Here is a 27,496-nt window from a genome sequence, read left to right as displayed (position 1 = left end):
CATTTACTAAAGGAGTGTACTTGAATGCAATTTTGAGGTACTTCTTTGACCACTGGCTACAACAGAGTGAAACAAATTGATTATGAGGTTTATGTCAGTGTGTAATTCAAACTGTTGTATACTTTGGTGAATAACCTAATGATTGTTGGATTGAAAAGTAACATTAGCATTCAGAGCACAAATATTAGACATTCTACCAAAACACCCGGTGATGCAGTGATGGAGGCCAATTGGGACTGCATTTCTCTCTTCTTGTGTGAATCATCTGTGTTTGTCTTGTACTGTATGTTTGTGTGTGTGTATGTGTGTGTGTGTGTGTGTGTGTGTGTTTGTGGGACAAATATCTGTTCACACCATCACATCTGAGGACTCACCTCCCAACTGGGAACAAACATCTGGTCCCACAACATTAAGCATTTATTTGCCTACAGCAAAATGAATGTACCATAAGTCAATACAATGTCCTCACAAGTATAGCAATATAAATCTGTGTGCGTTTGTGCGAACACGTGAAAAACTCTCAATGAAATTCTGCTCCCTTGAACACGTGCTCATGTATGAGAAAATCTCTTTCCCACACATGCCAAAGCCTCTTGCACACACAGCTATCGCATAAAAGTGTCAGCCGGCCAGATGCTCATTCAAAAAGGATTTTTCTGGTCTGTGCCCACTCTTACTTCAAGCCAGAGCACGGCCTCTCTATCACATGTTCTGGCAGGGGAGCCTACTGGGACCTTTTATCAATCAGCAGTCTGGGATGGTTGAAGGATAATACTGACAGTCAACCTAGCCAGGATTAGATGATAAGACGCTACACTGCGCTAAACACAAACACACAAACTCTGCTAGTGTACAGAGCGCTGGTTCTTACCAGACATTAATGCTGGATATATAGATAGACATAGACCATACATATTAAACACCAACAACACATTTTTGCTAGACTGTTACTTAGATCATTGCCTGTACAATAATGTAAACATGCAACACAATGACACGTGTGGAGCCTAGCTACTGCAAAGAGGCTTAAACGTCCCACAAATTAGTTTCCCTACCCTGAATGTACATGGAGGCTTGCTGCCAGGGATTGAATGGCCATATAAGGCAGACGCACTCATGCCCATGTCAGGTACTGTAAGCCTCTTTCAGCAGGAAAACACAAGGGATTAAGCAACAGTATAATAAAGCACCACTAGAAGGCAGTAGCAGGTTAGAATCAAAGCCATGCCTGAAGGCAACTCTGGTACTGTACATTCCCAAAGTCTGAGCATCTTAACATCAACATTTAGGTTGCTACCATAAAATCAGAAAGCAATACACTTTAGATTGTACAATTATGATGCCACCTATTGCCAAAATCTTTCTATTCTGAAAATAATCCAAACCAACATTGCAGAATTAAAGATTAAGGAAGAAAGCGTGAAGTTAAGATTGAAGTTGAGTGGGGGCTTGGTAGCCACAAGAGCTACTAGAATCTTTCAAACAGTCATATGCTAATCCTATACTGCTAGGACTCTCTTGGGAGCAATATTCAGTTCAAGTAGTTAAAGGAGATTAATTGGTTTTTCCCAGGAAGAACTCTGCATGCCCTCTCACATTAGCCACACATCGTTCCCCTCCTCTTAATCAATGTCAAATTTGCAGAGGCAGAGAGAACATAACTGGAAAATGCATACAGCATATATGCTTCCTTGGGTGCAGGGTGGGCAAACACACTGCCACACAGCACAGGGCAGTACCCCTATTAGTGGTCTTTTTTATAATCTGAGTACACCTCCACTGGATCTCCAACAGTTTTCTCATGCAGGACCAAAGCTGAAAGAGTGAAATGAGCATTACTGTAATCATGATGTATTACACTGGCTGTTGTGTGTATTCCCCAGAAGTGAATGGAAAGAAAGGATGAACTAATCCACTGGGAATGGGGAGTACAATGCACATCTTTAACAACCACACTGGCTTCCTCTAACAAAGCCCGTTAAATGGCAGTATATATACTTAACTAAATTAAAGTAGTACCAATTATTGATTAGTCTGTTGATTATTAGAAGAACCATTTTAGACATGTCATATTTCCTAGTGCATGAAGACATTTATAGTCTTAAGGGAAGGAATGTCTTTTATGCATTAGTTACCATCTGAAAGTAGATCAGGAATAAGGCTCTTACTGCACCATATCTCAAACTGATTCATTGTGCTTATTTTCCTGTGACAACATGGCATTGTATGTCCTAATTTCCATATTTATACAGGATACAAGCAGCTAATCATGATTCCTGTCCTCACTCCTCAGAGCCTGAATATTAACAGACACTTTCAGTGCCCCATTAGTATTCTGCAAGCTTCCACCAGCCTGTTAGGGTACACCATATCCTAATGCAGATCTACACACTGTTAATTTTATAAATGAGGCTTTGCAACACTTTATGTAGCCTTTAACACACCACCAGTAAACATACACTTAAGCAATGCCAGTGGGAGTTCTGTTACTATAATGTGCTGTGGTCATATGTATGTCCAACACCGCAAAAATAAACATGATCTAATGTTTGAAGGAGATGCCACCTGATACGCCATCCTTGCAAAAACAGTCCTCTAGATTCTTACATAAAAAAAAACAGTAATAAAATTAAATGCATATTAATAACTCTGGAATCTAGGGCACCTCTCAAAAACAATAAATTCACACTCTTAGCTGCTGTTTATGCACAACAACTCACACTGCAGCTGGATTGTATATAAAAAGTACTTTTGCATTCTACATCAACCCCAGACACATGCTTTTTAATGATCACAGGTAATTATTCCATGCAGAATGTCAGGCTGCAGCCAGACCACCATTTCACAGTCTTTCATCATCCTCATCAAGGCCTTAACACCAACGGTTTCTGGGGATGAGATGATTACACCTAATGTCATGAATACCAGAAACCAGATTACTTGACTTGGCCATATCAAATTCATTACACAGCTTAAGAAACACCTTAGAGATAAGACTATCACAGCTTATATTACTTTATTTTGTGATCCCAGTGGGCATTTCTAAACAAGAACATACACTGAGGGATAAAAGGCAGACTGCTCCACATACTTGGATCTCTGACAGTATAGACAGTGTGTGACTAGTTTAGATCATGTGTGAAACAAAAAATTATGGTTGGGTATTATTTTCATAGCTTTGGCTATTATTTCTATCCGTTCTTATATGACATTGTTATACAACCTTGGAACTCTGCAACGTCGCTAAAACAACATGCAAGTCTAATAGAAATGAGTCATGAGAAAGAAATGAGCGGTCCAACAATCAGACAGTTAAACAAGCCAACAAATTCAGACATTAAAACAACAGCTGCAACTAATGATTGTTCTCAATATTAATGATCTGCTGATTATTCTCTCAATTAATTGATTTAATGTTTGGTCCATGTAATAATCAGTCACCCAGTGCCCAAGGTGATGTCTTCAAATGTCTTATTTTTGACCAACCCAACCGCCTAATCCACAAATATTCAACCTACAATTATGCAATTAACATAGAAAAGCAGCAAATAAAATTTAATTGATAAGCTAATGTTGATCGATTAATTGATTTTTCCTTGCAGCTCTAATCTATAGTCAAGCATATATCTAATCTCCAATTTCAAAGTAAAACTAAACTAAGCATGGCCAAAAAGTTGGTAATGATCCCTGATTACACACAAAAACTGTGCGCATACAACTACGGTAACCATGGTAGGTCAAAGTTGAATGAGGAAGTATGTTAACAGTACATACAGTAGAGTTATTGTTAGTTATTGTATTATAGTCTTTTTTCACAGCAGACATTTTGACTTGCCATAGTAGGAAAAGCTGGTTCAGCTGGAAAAGGTGTTACTAATAACATTAACAATACTTCTGTTGTGTTCAAGTGACATCAAATCAGCTTGTAAAATATCAGGACCCTGAGACAGAAACCGCTAAATGGAAGCCATAATTATTTTCCAATATTTACACCTGTGATTTGACTGCTGTGTCATCAAAAATGTCTTGTATGAAAAAGGCCTATTACCGATAGGAGTGACTGGCCAAAAGCATTTAAATATGGAAAATGTATTTTCGAACGACAGGTTAGTTTCAGTATTTAGCTTCATATGTGTTCCTCTGACTCCAACGTTATGCTTAGATAAACATTGGATAAACATTTGGCTGAATTTCTGAAACGAAGTAAGGCAATCATGTACTGTATATGGTTTAAGAGCAGTGTGGCAGTGTTCCCGAAAAGACAACACAGCCTCACAGAAGCCTCTTTTTACTGCAGTTCAATTTAAGCCACAATACTCTTAACGCACCAGTAAAAGTAGGTCATTATGTAATACAGGTTAGGGTGTTTTCCTGTCTGTTCATGCAAGAGTGCGTGTGTTTATGTGTATTGGGATAACACATGCTTTTGCATGTGCATTTTTTGTGTGAGAGTGAATGAGATGGCAGTTATGGGCCTCTGAGAGGTATTCCAGGTACAACGCCTCAACAAGGCAATTAACAATGAGTCTGAAGCTCACACACTCACAAAAAACTTCACAAACACAGAGCCCGATTCTGAGTCACTCTCACTCCCATTAGCCCATCTACTCTGCTGTGTCTGTGTTCCCTGAAACATCAGAGGAACCCAGCCCTGTCACTTTCAATGATGAGGGAAAGATGACTGCAGCCCAGAGCAAGGGGGCCTCGGAGACACACTACCAATAATGGGGCGACAGAAGGGGGACTGAGAGGCAGAGGGGTAGATAGAAAGTGATAAAAGGAGGGGTGACATGAAGATATAGGGCAAAAAAAGAAATGGAAAAAGAGGGATGGTGGGACAGAGGAGCTGAGGGAAAAATATTGGTGAAAGAAACTAAGAAAAGAGAAGGCTATACGGTGAGAATGAATTTATGAAACGGAGTGTGTCAATGCGAGATAGAAAGACACAGCTAAAAGAGATATGAAGACTTACCAAGCCAGCTTCTGTTCAAGTAGACAGAGACAAACACAGGAGGAACAGTGAAGAAGTCGACCACTGAGTTGACCTCCAGCCAGAACCACAGCTTATCATTGGCTGCTATAAACTGTCAAAGAAACAGGGATGAAATCCAAAATAACAATCGAATTTTATTGTTATACAAAACACCACCACACCACATCCCACCATTCAAACTGCATGCCGTGTCTTCCATTGGCATCGCTGACAGTGTAGTGAATGACAAAAGCTTCACCCCACTTGCTGAGTCATACGAATGGTTGGTGGGGTAAGCAGCTTATGAGTTTATTTATTCATTCATTTTGGATGTCAGGCTTGTGTTTGCACCCACCACTGGAATGCTGCTTTGGCACGACAGCCATGCTAGCAACATTATTACAACAGTGTCTGAATTTAAAGGCATATTGTGTGAGTATTCATAGGTAAATTAGGTCTGCATGTCTGTAAGTGTTGTTGCTAAAAATGGTGCCATAAACTTTTGTAATATTCTTCATCATATAAGGAAAATGTAAAAATACAGTATACTACTGGGATGTGGTGCATTAATGAGGCTGAAAACAAGAACAATGAAAGAACTTTCTGTAGGATGCAAAAACGATGCCTTCCTGCATGGCTGTGTGCATATCGTTTGTGCCAGTGTGTTTAACAGGATGTCTGTAAATGTATGACAGTATTATCCACGAACGAGTGAGTGTATGTTTGTGTGTGTGCAAGCATACACATGTGCGCGTGAGCATACGTGCACATGCGCCAACTTACCCGCAGGCCAAAGTAAAGAAGGAAGAAGACGTTGAAGGCCATATCGATCTGCAACGTGAAGTCTTTGTAGAAGTGCTGGCAGGATTCTATAGGACTAGAGAACAGAGAAAGAGACAGAAAAAAATTATTATAAGGTTAAACCCTCATGAACTCATACAGGAAGGATCTTCCACATCTTTCCTACCATACCGAGTCTATAACGAACTGCGGTGTCATTATTCTCCAAATCCACAATTCGATTTGACTTTCAGGTTTAAGGTCACGATTCGATTTAAACTTTCAGCATCTGCCAGAGCAGATAAAACATGAGCTTGCAGAGGACAGCGAGGTTCAGTTAAAGAACTGCGATACTTCTCCGACTCCAGCGGTGGCCATAGTGTGAAGCAGTTGCAGTAAGATACGCTGTGTCATCTTTGAAGTGGACACATGCAAGTAGGCAGGGGTAGAGAGAAAATTTTTTTTTTTACAGTTTCTGAGATTGGATTAAAACATTTCGCTATAAATAATACCAATTTAATACCAATTTAATACCAATTTTGTGATTTGCGACTGACACCCCGCAAGCTCTAGGGGATCACAGACCAACATAAAAGACCTTGCTGTAGAGTCAACCACATACAGCTGAAATAGTTTTGATGTGACAGTACATTCAGCAAGGAAATTATTCAGCGTCTGTCAAAAACAAATATTCCAATAGATCGTCCCTCATATGAAAGAAACTCCATACAGAGAAAGAGACCGCATACCTCTCCTCCATTTAACAGAGTGCAGTAGCTGGGGTGTCTTAAAAAGGCACATGATGAAAGATGAGTCGTGATCTGTCTGGTCTGTCATATAATCCATCTTCATGTTTACTGTGTGATGATTAACCATTAGCTGGTGGGTGCTTGCAACAAAAGCAATAACAGGCAGTGTGCCCACACCATTCTTTACTTGGTCATGGGCCTATAGCATTTGCTCCTGAGTAACAAGTAACTCCCACTGTGGGAAACTAATGAATACGCATTATGGTTTGGCTAGCTATAGGCGATTGGGAATGTATAGACTGGCAAGGGAACACAAACAAGGTGATTACAAGAGCACATAGTTACATAGTTAAGTCCCATACGTTTAAATTAAACATTCAAGTACGCATTTGTATGCATAGAGCCCATAGGGGCACAGTGTGAGATCCAGGATGGAGTTACTGCATAATCAGCACCTCTAGGAGTAGAAAGGAGTGAGGCTTCATCATCTTCCACTTAACATCAAACGATTTTTCATATGATGATGCTTTATAATGGAGGACTGAGAACAGTCATGCCAGAGAATATGTATTGCTCAAAGAGTACGATCCAACCTTTAATCAGTGTGTGGTCTGTCTGGAGCATATCCTAAGGACTGATGTGATGTTTAAGTTGATGGCTCAAATTCAAGATGATTATCCACCATCATGCATGTTAGTTTATGCAGCAATTGTTTAAAAAATGGTTTTATTTGGTTAAAATGCATTTTCTCATACAGTGCCATCAGACTTCAGACAGAGGTTGATTCGCTTCTGACCTCTTGAGGCAATTAACATTGATCTGACCAAATACTCTCTTATTCACTCACTGGCATCTCCACGTTAGTGCTGACTGATAAATTACATTTTCATTGTCACTGCGATATGAACATGCTCAATAAACACATCGCAAAAGACTGCCTGAAACTCAAATTATGAATAAAAATAATTTTATTTATGGATGGGTACCAAAACCTGGTAGAGAATAGGCAACAGGGTAAAAGACTGTAGTATTTATTATCACTCCCAAAGCTGATCTGAAACCTCAACCTTGGCAAACCCTTACAGACCTTTGTGCAAGAGAATGCACACACATGCACGCTAACACAAATACACTCACAAGCACATATGAGCACATACAGATGGTGCACACTGAAGACACCATTTCGAGTGGTCATTGTGGCATTTCCCCTTGGGCACAGCTCTGGCCTAATTCTGAATAACAGTCCGTCTACAGTCACATGACCCAAAGCAATAACAGAGAGAGCATGGCGGCACACAGCGGGGGATGAGCGGTACACATTGAATTTGTCTTGATTTTGCATTATAAGATAACACAATGGGTACACGCCGAGAGCTTTAATTTAGTAATTTTTATAATCATCATTTGATAGTAAAGCTTATCATTAACTAAAGTGGTAGGAAGACACAACCTATGGTTTCTCTCTTAAGCTCAGAAACACAATAGGAAATTAAGAGATCGTCGGGGCAGAGTGGGAGTGGTTCACACAGTCTATTGTTGTGGAGCTGCTGAATGTGTTTCAAACCGCATAAAAATGGCAATGTGGAACTGGAAAGTAAACAATAACAATCAACTAATTACTGTACAAATGACAAGTCACAATATTTGAAAATATCATCTGTCAAGATCTACTGTATAAGTTAATTATTTTAGGAATAAGGCTTGTTTCTCTTTTAAAGTCAGACAGAAACTTATTTCGGCCACTTTTATGCCTATACTAGACTATTGTGATATTTTATATATGAATGCCTCGGCTCAGTGTTTGAGATCAATAGACACACTTTACCATGGAGCACTGAGATTTATCTTAAACTGCCAAGCACTTATACACCATTGCATTTTCTATGCTGGGGTCGTAGACTCAGTATACTTTTATTTACAAAGACATTCTGGGTGTGCTACCTTCTTATTTATGCTTTTTTTATCATTAAAAATGTGATGGGTACTGTCTCTGTTCACAGGACTTAAAAGGACGAAAAAGGGCTTTAATGTACTCTGCCCCATCAGCTTGGAATGCCCCACAAAATAACTTTAAATTGAAAGAACTTGTCTCTCCAGGGACAGGGGTTGCTAATTAGTCATGCTAGAAACCTGTATGCATGGCATCTACTTTGCATACTTTATGAAGCAATTAAATAAAATAAATTGATGAAGGACTTCGAGTGATTCCATTACTTATTCGTAAATATGCTGTGTCAATTATTGTGAATTACGTTGTTTTCCATTTATGATACCTGACAACCATAAACAAAGATTAAAAAAGTGCAAAACAGACCCATGCAATTGTGAAATATGGTACAATGTTCTTCTTATAGCACTGTATGCTGTTGTTTATTTTATTATTTATTACTGATGTCTTTTTCTCTGTCCTGTCTGGTGTGTGTTTATACTCGTGTCTTGCTGCTGTCTCGGAGATACTAAATAGAACTTTGTTGCAGCGATTACAAAGACAGTAATCTTCCTTATGTTAATGGGCAACTTTAAAAGGTGATAATACTGCATGTCAACATTGAATGTCAGTGTGTCACATCCAGCTATCACACCAGCAACCAGAGTTTGCTTCCAATCTCTGACCACAAAGCTCACTCATCACCTCACTGGTATAGTACTGGTATGAATAGAAACTGACCATTACCGCTTCTCAAATGTGTTACATATTGCAGGGCCATTACATTGGGTTTCTTTACACTGTATCTGTGTTTCTGTTACAGTGTCCCGAAATCTGTGTCTCTTTCCTACACAGAGAGACAAGACAAGACATGTAAGACAAGACAAAATCCTGATTCCTGCTTTCAGTGTCACTTCACACTCCACAATCACAAAGGATTCCTGGCCACAAGCTGACAGTGTCCTGAAGAAAATAGATCTGCCCACCACAGTTCTTATTACTCCATAAGCCCTGGCATAGCCAGGGGTTACACTATTCTGCCTGACAGCAAGAGGAGAGGAGAGAGAGAAAGAGAGAGAGAGGGGGGAGGAAGAGAGAGAAAGAAAGACAGCAGTAAGACACAGGGAGATAAAAGAGACGGGGAGAGAAGAGAAATAGGGACAGTAAGAGGGAGAGGAAAAGGGGAAGACATGAAAGAGACAGTGAATAGGAAGGAGGACTAAGCTCCCAGAGGTAATAAAGAACAACAATGTCTCATATACAGAATATAGCACACAATGCTAGTTTTAGGACACATGGAGATTGCCTGGGGATTCCTGAGCTTCTGCGATAAACTCTAGTCTCCTCTAACCTCACTCTGATTATTAGCAAAGCTAGCACTAAATTACACACATGTACACACACTTACATGCAGACACACAAATGAGAACAGTGATCGCCTGAGGGAAGGTTGCGGAGCATGTAAGTCTATTTCAGGACATAAAATGTTTCCCCACGTTAACCTCCTCTGACCAGGAACTCTGCCTCTGGAAAACGCAACCAGAGAGGTAAAACTCATTTCTTCACAAGGGCAAAGGAGTGTGTTGATGATGATGTTAAAAATAGTACCATACACCTTCAGTCAGTTAGCAGGAGCCAGACCTCTGTTAGCCTGCACATGACCTTGGCTAGATGCAGGAGCAACAGCAAGGTGTGCCCTGAGAAAACAATAACAACAACACACTGCTGCTGGCTTGACTAATGCTCACAACGACACAACACACCAAATCGGAGTCATTCTTCATATCTCACAAATGCCTTACTGCTCTAGTAAGCTAATAAGCATCTTGGAATGTAGTTACAGATTCACAGTGTCATTTGTTAGTATTCAAGGGGCCCCATACAATAAACATACAACATAAACAAAAAAATGCATTTAGAATGTGATTTGAGCACGGTTATTGAATGTCTGTCTTACATACAGTATTTCTCCTGAGGGTAGTGCATGTACGTGTGAGGGACACAGCAGGGAGGGGTCTGTGAAGCTGAAAGAAGGTCAGGTTGGTACTTAAATGATTGATTTAGGTCAAGGCACCATTACTAAAATGAGAGATACTTTAGCACCTAGAAGGGCATTGAACAAATAAAACCTCCCCAGAGAGGCTAAAAATAGATAACTCATTTTTTTCATCTGAATGCAAATGACTTGCCTCCCACTTCAAGCATTTCCTCTACAAAGACGTTATTTAATTTAGAGTCTAAAGGAATAGTTTGTGAGTGAAAATAGCACTTAACAAAAACCACAACTTCACACAGTATGTTCCGCAATGCAATAAAACTGAAATGAGTAAATGTTAAAATAAGGACACGAATGTCGAAGAAAATGAGCTACATCTTTGTAAGAGAGAAATGATACACTCTTTTACAGTTTTAATAATAATTTATTCAGAAGCAGTGCAATAGCTAACTACACACATCATATCAGTTAGGAAATAAACGCTATCGGTTATATGCTATCTACAAAAAGAAAAAGAACTTTTCAGCATACTGATTAACGCTGTAAAGCCAATTAAGTTGGTGGTGCTAGATTTATTTGTTCTAATTTCTGGTCATTTAATGAGTGCGTTTATACCTCAAAATAATAAACAATGTACAAATTGTATTGAAGTAATTATACCAATGCCTCATAATTTCCTCATAAAGAAAAGAAAATTATCCATTAGGTTTCAAAATTATATAAAAATGCTATTAGATACATTTGAAATCATTAATTTCTTCTGTAGCCAAATTCTTGTCTTAATTTTAATTCTTATCTAATAACTGCAATTTCAAGCTGGCTTTTGAGTTAAGTACCGAGACAGTAAAAGGTAAAGTAAACGATGAAGTTGAATAGGGATGATGGGAAACAAATGAGTTTAACAAGTTTGGTGTGGTTTAAACAAACTGTAATGCATTTCCTCTTTTGAATCAATTTGTTTTCTCTAGTGTGAAAGTTTTCATTTGAACTCTGGTGGGTCTTGTTCTGCTTCAAACCTACTGTAAATTCAGTGCGGTCGGTTTGTGGGAAAAACTCAAAAACAATGGAAAGATTGTGTGACAGTACGGTAGATGTGTGATTTTAGCTGGAATTCAAAAGCTAAACTAAATGTACATGATCCATGCACTGATCATGGGAACTGTTGAAAGAAGCAATTTACAAACTATATAATTATGTAAAACAATTTGATAACCATGGAGAAAAATGGGAAAGATGAATTGATACAGTTGCTAGACAAAAAATGCCACAAAGCCACTAAAATCATTTCAATTTCATCTATGGTTTATTAAGTTAACTGAATGTTTTGAGTATGGCTCAGGCTGTGTTCATGCTGTGGTCTAAGAATAGCCCTTCCGCTCGGCACTGAGGGATATCAGGCCACTGCAACAGCAAATGGCCTTCATATTGCCATGGTGACTTTGATAAACAAAGAGGTCGGACCATTCAGTGTGCACCGATAACAGAAAAAATATAAAATTTCAGAATGACTCAGCTAATCTCTCCGGTAATTTCTTTCATTAGACTTCAATCACTGTTTCCTGCACTGAATCTGCATTTACCAGAGAGTGACAACCATGGAAATAATACTTTAGGGTTAACATGTTATACCATCACACTAATGCACGACTTCAGCACATGTGAGCTAAGCAGGGATCCAAACCGTTCTCAACTTATGCTAAGATACCGAAAGCAATTAAAAAGCTTAATTTTTGAAGTCTACAGGAAGAGGCTCCATAATCATAAAACTGCGCTGTGATGTTCCAAAACAAAAGCTCATTATCTATGAATGTGATGTTGATATTTCATATTGTCTCTTTTTTCAGAGCATTTAGATTGAGAAAATCTCTCTAAAACTGTAGGGGATTTTAGAAATTATAATTGCTGGATATTTGATTTTAAAATGAGTAATTTCCTGCTGCCAGCTTGTGGATTTATATCTGAAGCCACGAGGGAATGGTGTCAACTATGAATGTAGTCCTCTCATGGTTACCTCTGATCCATACAGAGACTCAGGTACTCCAACTAGCCCCCAAGAAGGAGAGGTCCTTATATAGGTTACCTTTCATGGTCACAAAGTCTGCCAAGTCTGTCTCACTGCTAAGCCATATTTCTCACCTTACCCGATAAATTAGTCATTAGGCACTGTTTCTTTTTTCAGTCCTGACATTGATCGCACACTAATGATAGAGTTACGGGCACAGGCTGCTTATGAGGCCTCTAAGACAGAGATAAAAATGTGTTTGCGTGTCTACACATGTGTGCTTCTGCGAGTTAATGTGACTATGCAAGTGTGCGTATGTAATAGTCTGTATGTGTTACAGGGAGGGGTCGAGAGAAGAGAAATAGAAACAGAAGTGGAGCAGGAACAAGGGCATCCCTTTAAGAGCAGCCTGCAGAGACTTTGTCCTAAATTCCTCTTTATTTTGTTTCATGGGAGCACAAAGGAGGAAAAAGAAGGTATGAGGGATGAGCCAAGGTATTAAAGCAGATTCAGATGTGGGCGGGAGAGGACGCAGTATTCACCCATTGAAAATATCACCAAAATAGCATCAGTTTGGCAAGTGAAGTCTGCTGCAGAGGAATTGAAAAGGCAGTATCATACATTATTATGTGTTGCACAGAACTGTGATAAACAACCATTAAAAAACAGACATACGGCCATTCTCAGAGAGGCTACATATTCATCCTCGTTCATTCAAAAAACAGTCCTCTTAACAACCACACGGTTGCCAAGTCCATGACTAGTAAGCACTATGCTCAACTGGGAGGGCAGCCAATTAATAATTCCCTCCTTTCCAACTCCGTCTACCTGCTTTCACACAAGGCTTTGCTGTGTTATTCTGTCGATTTTTGTTGTAGGATATTAGCCAACAGAGCTCCTGCTAGGAAAGCCCCACCTGTCAAAAGCTAGAAACAAAACAGCTCCTGGGAGACTGGTGCCTGGCCACCAGAAAGGTACGTTTTCTTCAGCATTTTACCCAGTGTGTGTTAGTGTGTGTATGTGTGAGTGTGTGTGTGTCTTTGCCCCAAGGGACTACCCTACTTCACTGGAGTAGACATAAAAGCCCATCGTGCAGCTCCAACCACCCGAGGTCCAACCCACATGCACTTATTCCACCACATGTCTCTTTTCTCTGTTACCACAGGGACTCAACCATAATCCTTCCCATTACTGTTGCCATTTTCACAGACGATTTCAGAACGATGTTCACTTCATCCGATGGCCAAGATGGCAGTTTGAAAGAGAAGGGGGAAGCAAACCATTGAGTCTGAATAGTTCATGAGTCTGTACCATAAGACCCTCATTATTTGGTAGAGTAAATACTGCAATTAAAAGGGTGACCTATAAATCTCTGCTCAAATCTGTGCTCGATTTCCTTGGTCATTAACATTTAGTGGCAAGGAGGCTACATGGAGCATCTTTTGAGCATTTTTAGCATTTGAGTATGGGGTTATAAAGGTGAGTCAGATCATTTTTGCATGTAGCGTATGCCCCTCATACATCATGAATGCATGCACATGCAATCCCACACACAGGGTGATAATCAGAGGAAATGCACGTGTCAATATTTGTGTCCTTGAGTAGAATGTTCTTGGAGAGAATAGACTTCACAAATACAAAAATAGAGAGTGAAATGTTTTGGTTTATGATGTATTTGAGATCCAACCCAATGCTCTATTTTAGCTTTGTTGATAGACTATAGCGCTGTTTACTTGTGATAGCTAGTATGGACGCAGAGTGTCATTCTCACAATGATAATTGAGAACCATTTGTCCTTGATTGCCCATATGGCTTATCTTAGATTATTTTGAGGTTGGCAACTTTGCCATTTGTGGCAGAGACAAAAATAGATCTTGTAGTGTCAGGTCGTCTCTATGACATGTAACAATGGATGTAGAGCACATAAGAGGCTCCAGCTGTTGTAGTGAAAGTATGGCTATAACACAAGTCTGACCCTGTTTAGGATGTCAAATCCCTCAGAGTCAGCTGAACTTCCTTTGGGTTGATCAGTAGTCCCCCTGAGAGGATGTGCACACTCAAATGACAAGCTTGAGCTAATCACGATAATGAGAATAGAGAGGGCCTGAGTTTAATGGGAGCACAGAGAGATCAGGGCAATGCCTCAAGGAAGCCGACTCACATAGAAATACACCACAGTGCACTGTAACATACAAGATACAGTGGGGAAATATGAGAGAAACTATAGTTCTGCAGCAAAACCAGAGTGCTTTAACTATTCTTCTGTTTATGCCCTGCAGGTTGGATGTTATGGCACATTATTTTTCTGCCAACCTTGTGCTTTCTAGCTTTCTCTTTTGTTGTCTAGTGGATAGCTTCTCAATGTTTGCATATCTTTCAAGGAAGCATGCTCAAGTGTCAGGTTAACCTGTTGATCATAAGTCGTTCTAGACCTCATTTCAAGGCATCTGTTACAAAGGCAAAATAACCATTCCGAAAGTGAAGTGCACAATGCAGCTTAGCATATAAAGTGTGTTAGGGGTAAAATGGGTAAAGGCAGAGCAGAGTGGAGTACACCGGTGTTGTGCCGAATGTGTGTGTTTTCTGTGGTGGAAGAAGAAAGAAAATTCGAATTTAATTAATGTACAGAGACAGTTAGTAGCCTGGGTAATTTATAATAAGTTTGTCACACTGCTATACAATTTGGTGTATTGTACTGTGTGTTAGAGCTAACAGTCTGCAGATAGCAACAGGTTAGCGCCATCGCTTACAGCAAGCTAGCGTGGTACGAACACTGGAGCCATGACAGCGCTGTGTCGAGGGACACCGTCCTCTGCCTGTTTTCAACTTCATCTTTGTGAAGTGTTGCAAAACATGAGAACAGCGGCAGTCATCTGGACGATGCTGTGAAACTGGGCTCAACGTTACTTGCACCCAACAGGCGCTCCAGTGAGTAGCACAACAAATACTGAAGGGCCACGACAAGTCGGCAGGCTGTCTGAAAAACTTCAGTCAACCAGAAGTATGCCCAGAGGAAAAACCGCCGGGCCACCTTTCTCCTACGTAAGGCCTTAGCTCTGGTGAGTGAAACCTTCTTTTATCATACTGATTTTGCTGCTGGTCCCTGCATGGGCAAATTGTTGCCCATGTTCATACTGCCTTATTATTCGTGATTATTAGGCCAGTTTGCTGGCTTGCTACGCTGTATGAAAGGTATGGAGCTGGGAATGGGATATACAGTATATTGACCGACATTCTTTGCGTTTTGATTGCAGGATCTCTGTGGAAAGCGGCTATAGAAAGGCTCTGGATCCCTAAAACGTTGTCTGTGCGCGTCGTTGACTTCATTGATGCTGCTCTTTGCTTATGGCCCTGTAGGCTCATTTGTTCTGTGCTTAAATATCGCATTCTTAATCTAGGTTTGTGACAGTGGTACTGTAACTTGTGTCAATGCACTTCTCTCTCTCGCTCTCTCATGTTAAGTGTTTTGTGGAGCCATGTGTGTTGACAAAAACACAGAATCAAAAGAGAGTATTGTAGTTTTATTGGTATTTATGTTTTAAAATGGTTGGTGCCCCACCATTTTTACATATAAATATGACACTGGTCAAATCAGTTGTTAAAAAGTGGGATATTTCAAGAATAACTATCCTAGTTGTTTGTAACAAGAATAACACTAAACTTAATATGTTAACAGATAATTACACAACTCTATACAGACACATATCGTATATTTCAATTTGATTTTAAAGAAAAATATTTATGCTCCATGATGTCTGTAATCTTGAGTAGGCTTGTTCCCAGAAAATGTTTTGTTCATCCCCATCAATGCACTCAAATAAAAGCTGTATTTTTCTTTTGAAGGATAAGGTTAACTTGCCTATTTAAAGAACAATTAATTGCCTAACACATACAGATAACACATCAAACAGGATTTTTATGGAATGTTAACTGAACCGGTTTTATTCTATGGACATTAGACAATTTTAACTGTAAAATAAGAAATCAAAGTACATCAGTCTGTGATTCCTTAACTCATATTTTTATGTAGTATTCAACTAGTCTATATACTGCATAATAGAATTCCTGAAATTCAGTTATGGCTTTTAGTTTAGTGTGCCACCCCAGGATTTTCAGTGGCCCCATCTGGTCACCCCTGGGAAAATTTTCTGGGGGCGCCACTAAACACGTAGTATGAGCTGCGCGCAGCCACACGTGACAGAGGACAACAAACATGGGCAGCTGCTGTGTCACTGATCATAAACTTTGGCTTGAAAACGTCATACAACAAGGCCCAAACAAAGAAGTGCTCAACGCAAAATAGGTTAGTAACCTGTGGTGAGTAAACATGTTTAGCTCAGCATTGGCCACCTAATGTTAGCTTGCCTCTTGCTTTACCTACGACCTGCAACAGGTTAACTCCGACTGTCGTTTGTTATGAAAAGATCAATGAGCGTTTGTTTTCTTGCCAACCTTGTGGCAGTCGATTAACGTAATCATTTACGTCCCACTGGCTGCCATCACGTTAATTATTAATGTTGGCTGCAAACAAGCTGTTTATTGTTGATCATGCAATGTTACAGTTTTATTTAGTTAACTTATAACTTTACACAGGGTTTGAGAGTCTGGGGGATGTGTTGACTTACAGTAGTTTCTGTCATTAGTTGTAGACGCATTAGGATACATGGTTGTGCTCTGTAAGTGAAAAATAAGTTACAGGTTTATTGTTGATCATATAGGCTAACGTTATAGTGTTATTTAGTAACGTTATACTGGTTTGAGAGTCTGGGGGATGAGTGGACTTCATTGTCTGTCATTAGATGTAGACGCATTGTACATTAGGCTACATGGTTGTGCTCTGTGAAAAAGAGGTTACAGATTTACTGTTGATCTTGTAACATTACAGTTTTATTTAGTTAACGTTACACTGGGTTTAATAAGCTCTCATTAATTGTATTGCACATTACATGGTTGTGCTCTGTAAGTAAAAAAAAATGTTACAGTTACAGAGTTCCAGTAAAGGGCAGGTGATACAACATTCATTATAACCACGAGTGACTTGAGACTTGACTTGGACTCTAGCTCACTGACTTGAGACTTGACTTGGACTCTAGCTCACTGACTTGAGACTTGACTTGGACTCTAGGTCAAAGACTTGTGAGCATCTCTGCTAACAGGAACATTACAAATGTGACAGCATGCGCTGTCATTTACCATGATGATATATTGGAGGTTTAATTTTACCTTAACTACAATAAGGGCCTGTTATCTACACACCACCTGCTCTCTCTGGCTGCTTTTAAAAAAAAAATAAGATTTGATAATTTATTCATTATTGATCATTCACAAATCCATTGATTGATTGATTGAGGAAATTACTTTGCATCCCTAGTGATCATCTGAACAATAAAAGGAGGCTATATACTTTTATAAGGATCAAATTGATATTTATAGGTTTATGGTTTATAAAGTAGCATCTTAAATTAAATCTGCCTGGGAGGGATAACACATTAGACTGTTGTGTTCTGCGGTTTCTTGAACAACATTGTTGGCCAGTGTGGAAAAATGTTATGACCAAAAGGAACGGTGAACAAAACAATGAAAAAAAATAAAATTAACAGCAACAGCAGATAGAGTCTGCAAACAACAAAAACTTTACCGATAGCAAATTACATATGAAAAGAATAACGTAATAGCTTTTGTGTATTACATGTCAGACTTGTTTTGAACCAATGATTTTAGCTGCCCTGCTAGATGCTGTTCATTTTTACCTGATAATGCAGCTCACCACTATCGTCTGACTATGGGACTCACTGCCAGAGCTAAAGAGTCATTATTTCTACCAGAGAGAAACTCACAAGACAAAAAAGGTTTTTCTAATTCCAAACCGTTCCTTTTTTAAAGGGTCTGGATGGTGTGAAAGTAGCTGCAGTGGTTATCCGAGAGACGCCTGCCCTGCAGTCTGTCTCTGGGTGACTGCCAGCCAGTGATACTCATAAATCGACAATACACACACTCACTTACTCACACATAGAACAAGCTCCGCAACACATATTGTACAGTATCTGCCTGTCTCTGTTACCATGGAAACTAACAGGCTTCCCATTGAAAAATCTTCATATGTAGATGTGTGAGTGTGTGTACTATATGTGTGTGCATCACTGCTTGTGAGTGCTTGTGGGGGTGTGAATATGTGTATTTGCATTTCAGAGATTGAAGTGTGCGGAGATGAATATGGGTGCATGTGCACCTACCATTCAGATACAGTATGTAGGCCAATGTAAATGCATGCAACAAATACATGCAAGTACATTTTATCTATATTTCATCATCAGTTCAGCTGCTGGAGCATATGTGAATTTTCATCTTATTTTAGAAGATATATAATGACACTGATACTTACTCTGAGGAGTCTATAAAGTATATTCCAAGGGCCCCGATACTGAGCGCAAAGACTAACACCACCTGCGGAGAGAAAGACGCATAGAAAGAGAAATTACTTTCATGCATACATCTGCAAAATTCTGCTCATTAATGAAGACAATAGTAAGTCTTGTATTCAGTTGGAGTGGAGACAGCAGGCAACACTAGTTACATCTGTAATTAAACAGTGACTTGCCTCTAGGTTGCAGAACAGGACATTTTCAAAAGTATTCCCTGAATAATGAATGTTCACCGTCAGGTCAGCAAATACAGCCTATTGAATAAAAGTCGAGTGAAGTTAAGCCCACACAATCATATGAAGAAAAATGAAGGACACCAACTGTAAGCTCAACTGTACAGAAGAGGACCACAGTTATCAAGTGTTGACATGCACTCCTCAACTAAGACCATGCTTGCATTGTGTGAGATTGTGACCCTTCTAGATGGTGGTTATATAATGTTTCAGTGACTATATATGACTGGTAAGGTTGTGTAAGGTAAGGCAACTTGCAATATTTTAAACTTTTAATTGGATCTACATACTTAAGAAAGAGATGGCAAGATTTTAGTTCAGCCTCTACAGTTAGTCATTATACATGTTTATGCATCTCACACACACATTAACACAGAAAGAACAAAGAATAACTAATCTGGTTGCACTGTTCTATGCAATTTTAAGCATTGTTTTTTTTGTTGACGTTTCTCAACAGCACTTGATCAAATGACTGGGCAGTACACAAGATGTGAAAGGACAAATAACCAAACCACGTTATTCATTACAGAAGATGGACCATGCAAAAAATGTCCTTGAAATTGAAATGCCCCTTCCTATTATGGAAACCATGTGATCAATCTGATCAATCTGATCAGACCAAGACAGTGACTTATATAATATGACACACAGTAATTTGCTTTTAGTGACCTGCTCAACTGATATCCCACTGACAGACAAGGGGTGTGTTAAAAAGAACATTCCTACTACCAATTATAATACATTTAGTTTTGGCAATTTGTTCATTCTCAGCCATTTACTAATTGTATGCAGCTCAACATGTAGATTCGACTCAGCTATACTAATTTTGGTGAATCACAGAACAAAGTTGAGTCATCAGCATACAGTGCATCTGGAAAGTATTCACAGCGCTTCACTTTTTCAACATTTGGTTATGTTACAGCCTTATTCCAAAATTAATGAAATTCATTATTTTCCTCAAAATTTTAAAACAATACCCCATAATGACAATATGAAAGAAGTTTGTTTTCAAATTTATCAAAAATAAAAAACAAAAAAGCACATGTACATAAATATTCACAGCATTTGCCAAGACACTCAAAATTGAACATCCTGTTTCCACTGATCATCCTTGAGATGTTTCTACAACTTGATTGGAGTCCACCTTTGGTAAATTTAGTTGATTGGAAATGATTTGGAAAGGCACACACCTGTCTATATAAGGTCCCACAGTCAACAGTGCATGTCAGAGCACAAACCAAGCCATGAAGTCCAAGGAATTGTCTGTAGACCTCCGAGACAGGATTGTATCAAGAAACAGATCTGGGGAAGGGTACAGAAAATGTCTGCAGCATTGAAGGTTCCACTGAGCACAGTGGTCTTCATCATAAATGAAAGAAGTTTGGAAACACCAAGACTCTTCCTAGAGCTGGTTGCCCGGTCAAACTGAGGTGACCAAGAAGGTCACTCTGACAGAGTTCCAGCATGTCTCTGTGGAGAAAGGAGAACCTTCCAGAAGAACAAAGATCGCTGCAGGAGTCCACCAATCAGGCCTGTATGTCAGGGTGGTCAGACGGAAGCCACTCCTCAGTAAAAGGCATATGACAGCCCGTCTGGAGTTTGCCAAAAGGCACCTGAAGGACTCTCAGACCATGAGAAACAAAATTATCTGGTCTGATGAAACAAAGATTGAACTCTTCGGCCTTACTGGCAAGCGTCATAATTGGAGGAAACCAGGCAATCCTCATCACCTGGCCAATACCATCCCTACAGTGAAGCATGTTGGTGGTAGCATCATGCTGTGGGGATGTTTTTCAGCGGCAGGAACTGGGAGACTAGTCAGGATCGAGGGAAAGATCAATGCAGCAATGCACAGAGACATCCTTGATAAAAACCTTCTCCAGAGCGCTCTGGACCTGTAATTGGTGATGAAGGCGCTTCAAAAATTTTTTGACATTTGTCATTATGGGGTGTTGTTTGTATAATTTTGAGGGGAAAAAATCATTTAATTCATTTTGGAATAAGGTGGTAACATAATAAAATGTGCTGTGAATACTTTCCGGAGGCACTGTACATAACTAACTAGCAGCACCATCTTATGAAACAATTTAATTTTTATTCATACCAGGATATCAATGTCACTTAATTTCAGAAGGTTTCTTGATTTCAGAAAACTGAATAAATGCACAACATTTCTACTTGTTTAAGAAAATATATGAGAAGTCAATACTGTACATCAGTACAACAAAATTTCACAGATTGTGTACACAAAATGTGAATGAATTACTTATGTACAGTATAATGTCATATCTTATCTACCATTACAGTATATAATGGTTTATAAGTTATATAGAGTAAGTACAAATAGCAAAAAGAGGATAGTATAGTATAACATAGAAAAACTTCCATTCAAATTTGGTCTTGATGTAGAAAAGTGAGGACCTTGGATGTTAGTCATTAAAAGTAACTGTCAATTCAATTCTCAATTCAATTTATTATTTGTCCCAAGTGGACACTTTGTGCTGCCGCAAGCATATAAAACACAAAGTATAAGAAGCGTACAATGTAACAAAGAAACATAAGAGAGTGAACATGTGCTTACACAAATGCACAGTGAATCGATTAGTTCATCTAAATCAGGCTTTAACTGTCCACTGTAGCTGCATAGGGCCCACAGATAGTTTAAGGCACATTGACTCTAGTTTCATGGCCATTCAATGTAATATACATCGATCACCATTAACAGTACCTGGCATATTATGCAGTATACATCACCATTAGCCAACAAAACATTACATGTCTATGTAGGTCTAGGCTTCAGTGTCACTACAAGATCAACACTACAGATAATATATACTGCACCTCAGTTTTAAAATATTAAGCACATTAAAACAAAACTGCCACAGTGACTATTGCTATCATTATCACCATCATCATCATCACAATCACCACCAACTTCAACATCATCACCAACCCCCTTCACACCCAGCTTTCTCTTTTTCAACACCCTAGGACAAAATGTGCCGTAATAATCCCCTCAAGCAAACTGCACTTGCAAACGTTAGACACATCACCGCCATCATCATCACCACTGTCATCATAATCATCTTCGCAACAGCTGACTAATGTAGCGATGCACAATAGTGCAAGAGTTTTCTCCCATTCAGCCATCTCACAATAGGAGCCCACCGTCCCTGCTGATTGTGCCATTCATTATTAATGATGGAAGCCTGATTACTTTCATCTGATGGTCCTTTGGATTGATCCAATGCATTGTGGCTGAGGTATTAGGTAAACACCCCCATACCCTTGCATTTTTAATGTTTCACCGCTTGAATAGAGGATGATGGCAATCCTGGCCACAGAGTTGTGGAGGGCTGGAAAAACCTTACAAGCCAAAGACATCAATGATGCTCCAAAGCAGATGGGGAGAAGGCCCAAACTGAAACTCGAAGATAACATCAGGCTTCTTGAATGAAAAGCACTCCATTGGTCTGATCAGGAAGGAAAGCAGTTAACCGGGGGCCTTATCTGATCCAAACTCTGCTCTGTTATCTTAAAGGAATTACAATGTGTTTATCCCACAACATGGCATAGTATTTTTGTAGTGTACTACCATAACGCACCCAAATCTCCCAATGTTTTGTTTTTCTTTGCTGAAGTACACTTTTAATGCGGCAGAGAGTAGAAAATATTTCTCAACTGGACATGTAAGGAAATTTGACAACATGCGTCTTTCTATCAACATGGAGACACCATTTTTAGCACAGCCCTTAAATGCATGTATGAACACATGCACACATACGGCACATATAGATGCATATACCATGACATTTCCTTGGAGCTACTTTGTGATTCTATTGTTTGTGGAAGTAGTAGGGTCACAGTGGTTGAGAAAAAAGAAAGGGAGAAAGGGCCGAGAGGAGAGTGGCTGAGCAGTGGATGGTGCTGAAAAGCTGAGCATGCAGTGAACAGTGAACACCCAGCGATGAGCTGAGGAGATAAGAAGCGTTGTCATCTTAAACTGACCCAGTTATTCAGCTGTAAAAGCCGGCATATCCTTCCATCACACCCCCACCCCTTCTCCCTCTCTCACACACTCTCTATCCACACAGTTTATACGAGGGCTAGCATTAGACCTCAAACCCACAATCTACCAAAGACAGCCAACCGAGCAACCGCCACTCCAAATCAGGACCAGTGTAATAACACTCAGGGGAAACCTACAAGAATGATAATGGTGTGAATGGGGCATTCCCTCCTCCAACAAAACAAAGTGAGAAATTAAAAAACCTCAGCAGCAGTAGACAGATTGCTAAGTGTACGTAGCTGTTGCTGCATATGTAATAGTTAATAGTAAATTGCTTACAGTAATGAGGCTGTTTACAGCACATTTCATGAGTCACGTTTGTTAGCAACAAACTGAAATATGCCAGCATCATGTCCGAGCAGTAGCATTCAGACGTGATGTCTATGTTTTCATTGCTGTATCCCTTTCTATATTTAAAGTGCAAAGCTAAATCTGTCTGTCGTTTTCCGAGGTGCACTTCAGCAGGCATACTGGAAGGCTCGAAGTGTAAAAGAGGGCAGTGAGAAATCGTGTGTACTTCAGGTTTCAGATTCCACCACTGCAAGTGGGCAAGAGGTAGCAGTTCTCACATGACGCCATCAGAACTGTTAACACATAATAACACTAACATGCATAAACACATGTGTGAGTCTGACACTCTCAAGTTTATTTTATTTTAATCTAAAGAATTTCAAGAGCTCAAAAAGGTTTGCCTGTGGAGGAAATATGAAGTGCCCTAAAACTGAACCAAAATTTCACACAAGACGTCCGCCTTCAACAGGGATCCTGTCTAATGGCATCCTCTGTTCCTTAAGTGCACCCTGTGACAGGAGAGAACAGAGTCTCACAGACAGGTGATGTGGGCTGACAATGTACGGAATAATCTCTTCACATTAAGGCCAACTACCCAGGTCAAGACAGCGGTGACTCAAAGCCTCCTGTCTTCTCCGCATTTTAGATCAAAGTAATGAAGATGGAGTTTTATATTTCTCTCTGTTAAGTCGAGAGAGAGTTGAAATCACACCTTTCTGTGAACACACCTGGATACAGAGGATAGCAGTGGATACGGGTGGGGGATATAGATCAAATCTGCCATCTTGATATCACTTAATATTGTTATACTATCATTAACTACATTTTATGGAGAAGTCCAACACTTACTTAATAGCAGTAAAAAAAAAATTACATTTGTTAATGTTATAGCCCTCTAGCGGTTGTTGTAATTGCCATTAGGTCAAAAGAAGAAGTCAAGTGATGTTATAATAGAACCACAATCTTTGCATAGGGAAGAGGTCCGGTGTGAATGGTAGGGTCAACAAAACGTGGGACTCTGACACTGAAGACATCGTCCTGCTCATAGGGGAGTGAGATGTTTCTGGAGGACAGTTAAACATAACAAATTTATTTTTTTAACTTGGAGGACTTGGAAGTCTAATATTTCTGTATATCAAGGGACACCTAAACTTGGTATACATTATAAAATTGCCCCACTTTATATAATAAAATAATTCTAGGGGAATTGTCTCCCCAGCTGTAGACACACGTCACTAGCATTCCCATCACTAGTGAACTGCATCAAAAACACCCTTATTGGCAAGTTGGTAAGGTCAAAAGGCTACATCATACTTTTTGTTCTGTGTACTGTAAGAAAAGCACCTGACTTCCTGAGTAAACAACAATTCTTCTACAATATAGAGTGCATTACTTTTAGTACATATTATTAGTCATCGAAGCAAGTCTCACAGGTTTAAAATCAATTCATCCAAGCCTCAGGGACCCCCACTGTTTATATGTCATATCCAATAAAGCCTTGGCCCATGGTATATGGAAGCAAATTGGAAATTTTAATCTGAAGCTATTTTTGTTAAAGTAAAAATCCTACCTGTGCAAAATATTAATAAAATCAAAAGCCTGGGGCTAATAAGGCCACCCAATTGTGAGCTAATTTGTATGCTATCATTACAGACGTTTTAACAGTTCAAATCAAAGGTAGGAAAACAAAATTGCAGGTAGTGTAGTTTGGTGAGGAAATCTAATCTAGAATGTTTTTGTTTTTCTTTCTGCCAAACACTGAAATAAATACTTTCTAAGAATCCTAATGGGTTCCCCAAGATTACATGAGTGGGAATCCTCAGTGGGGAGTCAAGAATGCCGTCAGTACTGTGTGGCATCAGGATAAGCTTGTTCATTAATCCGGCCTGGCTCGCTGGGTTAGCCAGAAAATGTCTGATTGATGCCTCAGCCAGAAAGGATTTCAGAGGTCCATAGCCAAAGAAACCTCTACCCTGGTTTACCAGTCTGCTTTCCCTTGGCTTCTATCCCCAATCATATACATCTGTCTTTTATGGCAGGTTAAAAAGAGCTGCAGTCAGTCTGTATTTATTTATATTCAATACAGATTTTCTCTTAATAATTTACATGTCAGTGAAACAGAAAACAAATGGAACTCTATAGCATTCTCCCACTCATCAAATTGTCATGTTTGCACTGCAGATCAAACATCTGCAACCATTACTAGTGTTTGCTTTCATAACAAATACTCCTACATTATGAAATGTGTCTAGCCCCGATGCAGATTTAGACACACAAAAAAAAGGAATCACATGTCACTGCACGTCCACATATGAAACCTCCATTAAACTTTGATGGCATACATCCATACATCAGCAGACACCGTGATCTCCCCTTTCTCTCGGCCTCAGATTGCAGGGGGCTCTAGATGACTACAGACGCCGTATGATCTGACATTCTGTCTGAAAAACACACTCTGTATTCCAGTTACACATTGCATAACTTAGCCTGGACTACTGATTCCCACTGTGTTACTGACTGAACAGATGTACCACAGGCATACCAATTCATACTAGCGCATTCTTACCAGTTGGACAAGAATGACCAAACATGGACAGCTTGATAGCCCATGGTGATTAATAATAAAAAGGAGCCACACTCATTTTTGTTTTCAGAATATGAACAAATGACTAACAGGATATATGTTTGTTATACTTAACCATCCTTTGCCCAAATTCCAATAAAATAATACTAGAGAGATTTAAGATTTTTGGTTCTGAGTCAACCTAGACTAAAGAAATCCATTCCCAGGCTATCAGAGTACAGAAAAGTCCACTTCAGACTGTCTGAGGCCGAGTGTGCTGATAGTTAGCCTCTGAATAGACTTTCCCATAACATGAATGCTAATTGCCATGCACTCTCCTAATTAAATGTGGCATCTAAATAGTCCCCATTTTTATAAATAAAATAGACAAGCAGAATACAATAATTTTGCATGTTTGACTGTCAACAGGGCCAATTATACCCAGACTTCAAATATAGAACTCATAAATTATGAGAGAAGCGAAGGACTAAAACACACAGGATACAAGCTGAAGCCTGAGTAAGTTATGCACTTGTATGTGTCTGAGTTGTTTTCATCATCCAAATCCACTGTAGACTCACAGTCTATTTTAGTTTACATCTAATGGGGCAGGGTGTAAGACCAAAAACATGAAGGAGAAATAATATGTAGTCTGAGATGAGTCTTTCTGTCTATTCCTTTTCAGTAGATGCTTAACATGCTGTTCCACCTTTAAGAAAAAAAGGCAATAGAGTAGATGGAGGTCTGATTTGTCTGGTCAGAGTGGAGGAGGGAAAATACGCTTTAACCGATCCACAGTGCAACGCAGTCCAGTCTCTCTTTTCTCTATTCATATCTACTCCTGCTCGGCCCTCCCATAGCCAGCTCCTTTTGTGCTGCCGTTCAAGGTCATGCGATGACTGTCTCTGGGGTGTGGACCGGGAGAACAGTGGATCGGTAGAAGAAAACTAACCTGTCCTTCAAAAATTTTATCATTCATCTACATTTCTCACACTTTAATGTGCAGTTCCAACTCCTACCTATTGAGGTAAGGTATAGAATATTATTATTAGTAGTAGTAGTAGTAGTATTATAATCATCCATCCCTGGAAAAGTGCAAGTGTGAAATTGCCTTATTGCCTACAGTAGAAAAGCTAGCTGCCATAGACTGATTAGTGAAATTACAACTGCCATTACTGTTGCTGATACCATATCAAATTTTTTTGTTGTTGTAATGATTGTTGTAATATAAGGAGCCATGTTCCACTCTCCTTATATCCCTGCACTCCGGCAACTTCAGTAACATCATGTTGCTCTCTTCCTGCTCCTGTCAGCAACAACGACCACGGCAAATAACACCTAGAAAAAGACTTTCCTTTCCGAGGCATGAGGGATTGATTTACGCAAAGATGACTCTAAATTGTTTGGGATGGTGCGTTGATGGAATTAGGAAACAGTTCGCCAGACAGAGACTGCACAGAGCCAATCACGATTGTACTTCTGCATTTTTTTT

General features: G+C 39.5%; 1 protein-coding gene across 9 annotated transcripts in view; it reads right to left on the bottom strand.

Annotated features, from left to right (window-relative positions):
• Nucleotides 1–27,496, bottom strand: part of kcnma1a (potassium large conductance calcium-activated channel, subfamily M, alpha member 1a) — a 149,209-nt gene that overhangs the window by 61,389 nt on the left and 60,324 nt on the right. For all 9 annotated transcript variants that reach the window (XM_038736864.1, XM_038736865.1, XM_038736860.1 and 6 more), the window contains exons 3-5: nt 18,809–18,870; nt 5,756–5,849; nt 4,973–5,084 (exon numbers count right to left, since the gene is read on the bottom strand). In XM_038736864.1, coding sequence (XP_038592792.1) covers nt 4,973–5,084; nt 5,756–5,849; nt 18,809–18,870 — 268 coding nt within the window. The remainder of the gene's footprint in view (nt 1–4,972; nt 5,085–5,755; nt 5,850–18,808; nt 18,871–27,496) is intronic.

Source organism: Micropterus salmoides, unplaced genomic scaffold (genome assembly GCF_014851395.1).
Source record: "Micropterus salmoides isolate LMB-PRFRI ecotype aquatic unplaced genomic scaffold, ASM1485139v1 Ms_hic_scaffold_22, whole genome shotgun sequence".
Classification (NCBI taxonomy): Eukaryota; Metazoa; Chordata; class Actinopteri; order Centrarchiformes; family Centrarchidae; genus Micropterus; species Micropterus salmoides.
This window is presented reverse-complemented; position numbering and strand designations above follow the sequence as displayed.